Raw genomic sequence first — 8,301 nt, 5'->3', positions numbered from 1 at the left:
AGAGTGAACAGGCAACCTACAGAATGGGAGAACATTTTTGCAATCTACTCATCTGACAAAGGGCTAATATCCAGAACCTACAAAGAACTCAAACAAATTTACAAGAAAAAAACAAACAACTCCAACAAAAAGTGGGCAAAGGATATGAACAGATATTTCTCAAAAGAAGACATTCATACAGCCAACAGAGACATGAAAAAATGCTCATCATCACTGGCCATCAGAGAAATGCAAATCAAAACCACAATGAGATACCATCTCACACCAGTTAGAATGGCAATCATTAAAAAGTCAGGAAACAACAGGTGCTGGAGAGGATGTGGAGAAATAGGAACACTTTTACAGTATTGGTGGGATTGTAAACTAGTTCAACCATTATGGAAAACAGTATGGCAATTCCTCAAGGATCTAGAACTAGAAGTACCATATGACCCAGCCATCCCATTACTGGGGATATACCCAAAGGATTATGAATCATGCTGCTATAAAGACACATGCACACGTATGTTTATTGTGGCACTATTCACAATAGCAAAGACTTGGAATCAACCCAAATGTCCATCAGTGATGGACTGGATTAAGAAAATGTGGCACATATACACCATGGAATACTATGCAGCCATAAAAAAGGATGAGTTTGTGTCCTTTGTAGTGACATGGATGCAGCTGGAAACCATCATTCTCAGCAAACCATCACAAGAACAGAAAACCAAACACCGCATGTTCTCACTCATAGGTGGGAACTGAACAATGAGATCACTTGGACTCGGTAAGGGGAACATCATACACCAGGGCCTATCATAGGGGGTAGGGAGGAGGGATTGCACTGGGAGTTATACCTGATGTAAATGACGAGTTCATGGGTGCTGACGAGTTGATGGGTGCAGCACACCAACATGGTAGAAGTATACATATGTAACAAACCTGTACGTTATGCACATGTACCCTAGAACTTAAAGTATAATAATAATTTTTAAAAAATTTTTTAAAATAAATAAAAAAATAAAAATTGGGAAAAAAATGAATTATGTAATTAATTACGTGTTTTCTTTGAGAATTAACATAGAATAATGTGTGAGATATACTGTGGATATGCAAAAGAGTTATACATGTGTTCTATTATTAGATTTTGTAAAAATTAATATAATACTCTACTCATACACAAGAGATTTGTAGGAAATTGGAGATTATATGTGAAAGCATTTTAAACATAAAATACCACATGAACTTAAAGGTTTACTAATACAGGATCAAAACCCAAGTCTGCCACAAACTAGCCATCTGACCACAAGTAATTATCCTTTTTATAACTTAGCTTCTCATCTGTAAAAATGGGAATAATAGGAACTGTCCTGTAGAGATATTGTGAGAATCAATAAGTTAATATATGTAAAGTGCTTGGAATGGTCTCTAGAACATAGTAAGTACAATGTAAATATTTGTTCATCTTATTATCATTAATCATAGGCTCTGGGTGACCTACACAAAACATATTGTCCTAGCATACTTGAAAATAGCTGGCCATATGAACAATGAGCCCAAAATAATTATTCTCATATTGTTGTGATAGATTAATGGATAGATAGATAGATGATAGACAGAGAGATAGATAGATAGATAGATACATAGATACATAGATAGATACATAGATAGATTCCATTTATCAATCTATATGGACATATGCATATCAATTATATATATACATATATGGATATGTGTGAGTATGTGTGTTTGGGTGTGTATATATACATATATACACACATTCCTTTTAGAGCTAATTTTTAATATAATTGCATGTGTGTATATATATATGAAATATGTTGAGTTTGAGCTATATTTATGGGTATATATGTTGAGTTTGGGTTATCTTTAGAACATAAAAATTAACCCTTAAGAGGTGCTTAGGAGTACCCATAAAAATAATATGTTTTCAAAATTTAATGTCTTATTTTCACTTTTGACCTTTGACTGTTCTTCAGTAATGAATGGCTTACCCACATCATAGGCCATATCTACAAACAGAAAAACTACAAAATGCTAATGACACCTGCTGTAGTTCTTGTCTGATATACCATTTGGGGAAGATTAATAAGTTTAGAAATCACTGTAGCTAATCAATAACATACTTATAGAACTCTACAGTTTAGAAAACCCTTTCCTATTTCACTTTTTTTCTTTTATTCTTATATCACCCTGTGAAATAAAAGAATAGGCATAATTATACCCATTTAAAGATGAGAAAAGTAAACCTAGGCAAAGTCAAGTAATTTATCCAAAGTCACACAAATATATATATAAACATATATATATATTTATATATATATATTTGTCTCCAACTAGGACTTCTTACTCTTTTGGATGTTAGGGTTTGTTTTTTTTTTTTCCATAAAATCAGACTATTCTAAAAGCAAAACCAAAAATACCTTGTCTAAAACAAAGGCCACTTATTATGTTCTGCTGAAATATTTTTAAAGATCCTTACTAAGTGCTTTCATATTCTTTTGCTAATATATCTTGCAGATTGGATTTGTTATCCTGATTGCCTTTAATTTACACTTAATACTACTTTTACATTTAAAATTACATGTTTATACTTTGTAGTGAACTTGGCCCATTGATAGCTAATTTGTGCTTTATGTAAATAGTAAATTTTCACACTCTGAATATTTAAAATGAAATAAACATAAGCAATAAATATTTTGTTAAAACTTACAAAGCTTCTGGATTCATTATGCAGATGGATTCTGAACATCGACATTTCTTTGGATCATCATATGATATTCCCAGACTGAGTGCCAGCATCTGGGTGACAATAACTGAAAATGCCTCCAGAGTTATCTCCTTGGGGTACTATAATAACAACAAAGAAAATTCTAAGGAAAGATAATTCTCTAAAGGGTGGTAAAAAATAATTTTCTGGTTATGAATATTTTATTGTATCAAATGAAAGAGAATTAGGGACATATGGATCCTTGAACAGGTGAGAAGCTGAAGCTCTTCTTATGAAGTTTTACTGAGATAGAAGCATATTGAGTGTATGCCAAGCTTTGTGATAATTTAACAATTGGACACCTAACATAATTCTTAGGTAGTTACTATCAATATACAAAAGAATTGTTTTGATAAAGAAAATATACATTACACTGTTGGTTATATGGACCAGAATCTTCAACTCACCTAACTTCTTACAATAGCTCTAAAACTCATTTTGGATAATCCATATCATCTCCTCCAACCCCCAGTTCATGAAATGGCCATTAACCAAATTGCCCAATTTAAGTGCTCACCCTGCTGCCTACTAGGAACCTCATTGACACAGTGACAGGTATGAAAAGAAGCCACAGAAAACAGATCCTTCAGATGGCACTATTGGATTAGGTTGTTCATATATGTAACACAGATAACTTCCTTGCGAAAAAGAAATGGGGCATTGGTAATTCATGGTATGAAATGACATTATGATTTCTCAAATTATTACCAAAGCTGGCATAGGATATGATGCAGGAGGAGGAAGATAAAGACATTTAATTGTTATGGTGACAATAGGGATAATAAAGATTTTGGGGTCAACTAATTTCTTATAAGAGCCCTAAAGGATGCACATAATGAAGAATAGAAAGGGAATACTGCAAATGAGCAATGGAAAATGCAAACGGGGAATCAGAAAGCCTCTGCAGCAGCAATGAAGTAACTCATGTGTAGTCATGGATTGACATGGCTGAGGACCAAGCTGGAACCCACCAGATTTGGTGGGAAAAGCATCAGATTTGGTGGGAAAAGCATTAGAATCTGAAACTTGGGAGGCGAACAATTGGAATAACATCTCTTTACTTCCCTTGCCAGCAGAGGAAGCCCTCTCCAAACAATGAGAGAGCTCCTGCATTTAAAAAAAAAAAAAAAAGTTTTAGTGAAGATAGCTGGAACATTAGTCTCACTACCCCACATTGCCTCTAGGTCCAAATCAAGAATTAATTCTCAACATGGTCTTGAAGGAGAAGTATCGTGTACTGCTCTGGAAGGGGATAATTTATATTTTGAAAAGGATTGATCAGACAGTATGAAATAGAAGGCCGTACTGGAAAAAATTTATTGTAATTCATGACTTACCTGGGATTTTGTATTTAATGTGCCAAGTAAAAGCAGGAGTCATGTTAACTGAAGTTAGACTTAACGGGAGCCTACTGTCAGTAAGGTCAAAATAATGGAGCTTTACTGGCATACTGTATGGTGAAAAAGTGCTGAGTTTCAGGAATATGGTAATATTAAATGAATCTACTGTGTGAAACCTGTTGGGTAACTACCTTGATCAAACATTCAAAGAGAGCTGGGAGGATATTTCCTTCAAGACACTTGGAAATGCTTTGCTGAAAGACACACCAATATCATCAAAAACCTCTGCTGGTTGTTGTTTTGTAGACTAGAGATGACGGTAGCACATAATTAATGCAATGGATCTGGGAGTTTCACTCTTGTTGCCTAGCTTGGAGTGCAATGGCATGATCTTGGCTCACTACAACCTCCACCTCCTGGGTTCAAGTGATTCTCCTGCCTCAGCCTCTCAAATAGCTGAGATTACAGGCACCTACCACTATGCCTGGCTAATTTTTGTATTTTTAGTAGAGACAGGGTTTCACCATGTTGTCCAGGCTGGTCTCAAACTCCTGACCCTCAAATGATCCACATGCCTCAGCCTCCCAAAGTGCTGGGATTACAGGCATGAGCCACCACACCCAGCTGCAACAGGAACACTGGGACCAGGAGTGTTACAGGCCATGTGGCACGGCTTAACTGAGACAAGGTGGATGCAATTACCACCATAAGCTAAAGGGGCTTACATATTATCAAAGCTGTTTTGACCTACAGGGATTATGATAATTATTTCAGGGACCCTAAAAATAAAATATATGAGCATCATACTGAAGGTTTTCTTGATATCTATGTCTGGTGGCAACAACTTAACATGAGTTGCTGTGATGCAGATTCCCAGACCTAAATCAATTCACAACCTCAGGGATTCTCAACTAAGAGAGTACCTTTAAAGAAGGAACCTGCCATACAGATGAAACTGTGACTATTCCTCCAAGCCTTCCACAGAGGGACCTGTAGCTATTCACTAGAATAACTGTGCATGCAGGAAAAGAAAATAGCTAGGACTTCTGGGGCTTATTGGATTCTGAGTCAGAACTAAAGTTACCCTGAAAAACTGAATACCATCTTAATCTACTGGTCTAAGTGCAGCCTTATGGAGGTCAAGTAGTCAGAAGAAACTCGTTTCAAGTTCATCTAACAGTACATCCAAAAGAACTTCAGATATGTCCTACTATTATTTTCCAAATCCCAGAATTATGCCTGGAATAGAAATACTAGCATGTATTGTCTGCTGACCAATGGAGTGAGACATATTATTGACAGGGAGGGCCAAGAGGAAGTGCCTGGAACTGCTCCCAAGATGATAAATGAAGAGTAATATGGCATCCCTTAGGGAATTGCATACTGCATATATTAGCGTCACCATTAAAGTTTGAAATTGTAGGAGTAATGATGCATGTCACATAATCATTTAACTTGTTTGTTTCCCTGGTGCAAAAGATAGATAATGACTGTAAATTATCCTCTGAAACTGATCTGGCTTTCTATATATCTAGGGCACTCTACCTGCCATCAACAGAAGCCAGTGATGAGCTTCCACCATAGCACTATGCCCCTGTTGGATTAGCCAGTCAACTGGAGATGGGTTTATTACAGTGGACTGTTCATTCATTGAAGGAGCAATGATTTGTCCTCGTGTATCCCAGGTATGGATTTTCCTTGCCTGTCTGCAGTGATTCTAAAGCACCACATTCTTGTGCTTGAAGAATATCTTCTGCATCACCACACAATATTGTTTCTGACCAGGGTCACATCTTGTGGCCTAGTATTTATAGAAATGGGTTCATTACTACAAGATTTACTTACCACATGTCCTGTAACACAAAAGCAACAAGACTATAATGGCTGGCTAAAGATTCAGTTGTGGCCCCAGCTAAGGAACAACATCCAGAGAGGTAGGAAGGATGTCACTAATGATTTTTTAAATATCCTAAAGCAGCAGCCAAAACTTGGTGCCATTTCCCCCGTAGCCATTAGGCTTGAGTCTGAGAACAGAGTGAGTGTTGATGAGGAAAAATGGGATGGGAATTGCTAGATCAGTTGCTGCATATAGCTGGCAGAGGCTGTGGTGACTTACTATACTATATTGGGAATATACTATATTGGGAATAGCCCCAGGCTGGTGTGGCACTGCATGCAGAGTTACTCTGGGCCTATGGTTTCTGGTATGGTAGGGGTGAATTAGAGGCAGACATTTAACTTCCCCACCATTCTGGGACCATTTGTGAAAGGCTCACTCCTGTCTCATCACACAGGAATCACTGGGAGTGCTGGTAGGGTTAAGCCATCTGGGGTCAGTTGAAGATGAAAAACAGTGGTGGGGCTCACAGTGATAAGCACATGATTCTTTGGGGTTGCTCTTCATTCTGGCCCACGGAGGTGCTACACCAGAGAGACTAGCCAACAGCATCATACTGCAGGAAACATGATACAGATTCCAAACATACAAAAATACTGCCTAGCCAGGGAAGACAACCTACAATCCTGCTCCATCAGAAACAATCACAGAACCCAGCCAGTATCCCCACCTGATGTTAGAGTCCAGCCAGTGGTCTCACTAGACCACAGAGCACAGCCAGCTATACCATTTGACCTCAGAGTACGGGAAGCAACCAATCCCAACTAGAGAACCCAACACCAAGGTCTGCCTATCCACGGTTGTAACCAATGACATCCAGAATCCCAGGTTACAGTAAAAGTAAAGGTCTGCTACCAGAAAAGAATATGTGCAAAAGCTACAAAAGGTGACCATCTCCTCAAATGCATAGAGACACAAGGATTATGAAAAATCAGGAAAATATGACATCACAAAAAGAAACTAATAAAGCTCCTGCAGTGTACCCAGAAGAAAGGAGATTTATGAAATGACTGACAAAGAATTCAAAATAATCCTCCTCTGGGAGATATTGGTCAAAGAATGGATATTTAAAGATAGATAGGAAGAATACATTCAGGAGTTCTATTGTACAGCTTGGTAACTACAATTAACGATGATAAATTATATTCTTAAAAAATGCTAAGAGAGTGGATGTTAAGCATTCTCACCATAAAAATGACAAGTATGTGAGGCAATGTATTTGTTAGCTAGATTTAACCATTCTACAGTGTATATAGTCTTCAAAACATCACGTTGTGCATAGTAAAGGCAGACAATTTTATATGTCAATTTAAAAAATAAATGAATTTGAAATAAAAGAGACAACAATCATTCTCTGCTCACATAGTCATGAATCTTTGTTCCTTTTTTTATCTTGTGAAACCACAAGTTTATCTAGTGAAAACCACATTTTCACTATTCCTAATTTCCTTATTAACTTCTCTCTTTCACTCATCAGTTCAAATTCCTTTACATACGCCCTCAATTTCCTTGCCATCTTTTCACTTCATAATGACTTGGCAAAAATATGATACATCAGTCTTCAAAATGCTGAGGTAGGAAGATGTTAGGACAAAGATTCTACACCTATCTCAATTATCAATCAAATGTTAAGACAAAATAAAAGTGTTTTCATTGAAGGGGGTAGGGCCAAGATGGCTGATTAGAGGCAGCTACAGTCCCCAGCTCTCCTGGAAAGGAATGAAAACGGCAAGCGAATTCTGCACTTTCAACTGAGGTATCCAGGTTCTTACGTTGGGACTGACCAGGCAGACAGTTTGACCCACGGAGAGCAAGGAAAAGCAGGGTGGGGTGATGGCCCGCCCAGGAGTGGCATGTAGCCAGGGGAGACCCCATCCCCAGCGAAGGGAAGTGACGAGTGATTGTGCAGCCCCACCTGGAAAACCGTGCTTTTCCCATGGCTCTTTGCAAACCATGGATCAGGAGATCCCCTCATGAGCCCACGCCACCAGGGCCTTGGGTCCAAAGCACAGAGCTGTGTGGAGCCTCAGGGAAGCAGCCATTTGGGCACACGTGGACACCCAGGAGTTTTGAATATCCTATCCCCAGGAATTCCTGCCAGATGGGAGATCGGTTCATACATTCCCGTAGGCAGGGAGCCAAGCAGTGTCGTTCTGCAGGCCCCACTTCCACAGCATCGCACAAGTTAAGACCCACTGACTTGGAATTCAAGCCAGCCAACAGCAGCAGGCTGGAGACTGACCGAAACGGACTGAGTTCCCTGGGGAAGGAGCAGCCACATCTCTGTGCTTTGA

The 8,301-nt window shown here is 38.4% G+C and overlaps 1 protein-coding gene across 2 annotated transcripts in view; it reads right to left on the bottom strand.

Annotated features, from left to right (window-relative positions):
- ADAM32 (ADAM metallopeptidase domain 32) overlaps positions 1–8,301 on the bottom strand; it is a 164,332-nt gene that overhangs the window by 84,876 nt on the left and 71,155 nt on the right. Inside the window, exon 11 of one of the 2 annotated variants that reach the window (XM_025393909.1) lies at positions 2,714–2,850. The exons of the other annotated variant lie outside the window; for it this stretch is intronic. Within the exon in view, the coding sequence (XP_025249694.1) occupies positions 2,714–2,850 (137 nt within the window). The remainder of the gene's footprint in view (positions 1–2,713; positions 2,851–8,301) is intronic. 2 annotated transcript variants of the gene reach the window in all.

This window comes from Theropithecus gelada, chromosome 8 (genome assembly GCF_003255815.1).
Source record: "Theropithecus gelada isolate Dixy chromosome 8, Tgel_1.0, whole genome shotgun sequence".
NCBI lineage: Eukaryota > Metazoa > Chordata > Mammalia > Primates > Cercopithecidae > Theropithecus > Theropithecus gelada.
The sequence above is the reverse complement of the archived record's forward strand: the minus strand, read 5'-3'. Positions and strand labels throughout refer to the sequence as shown.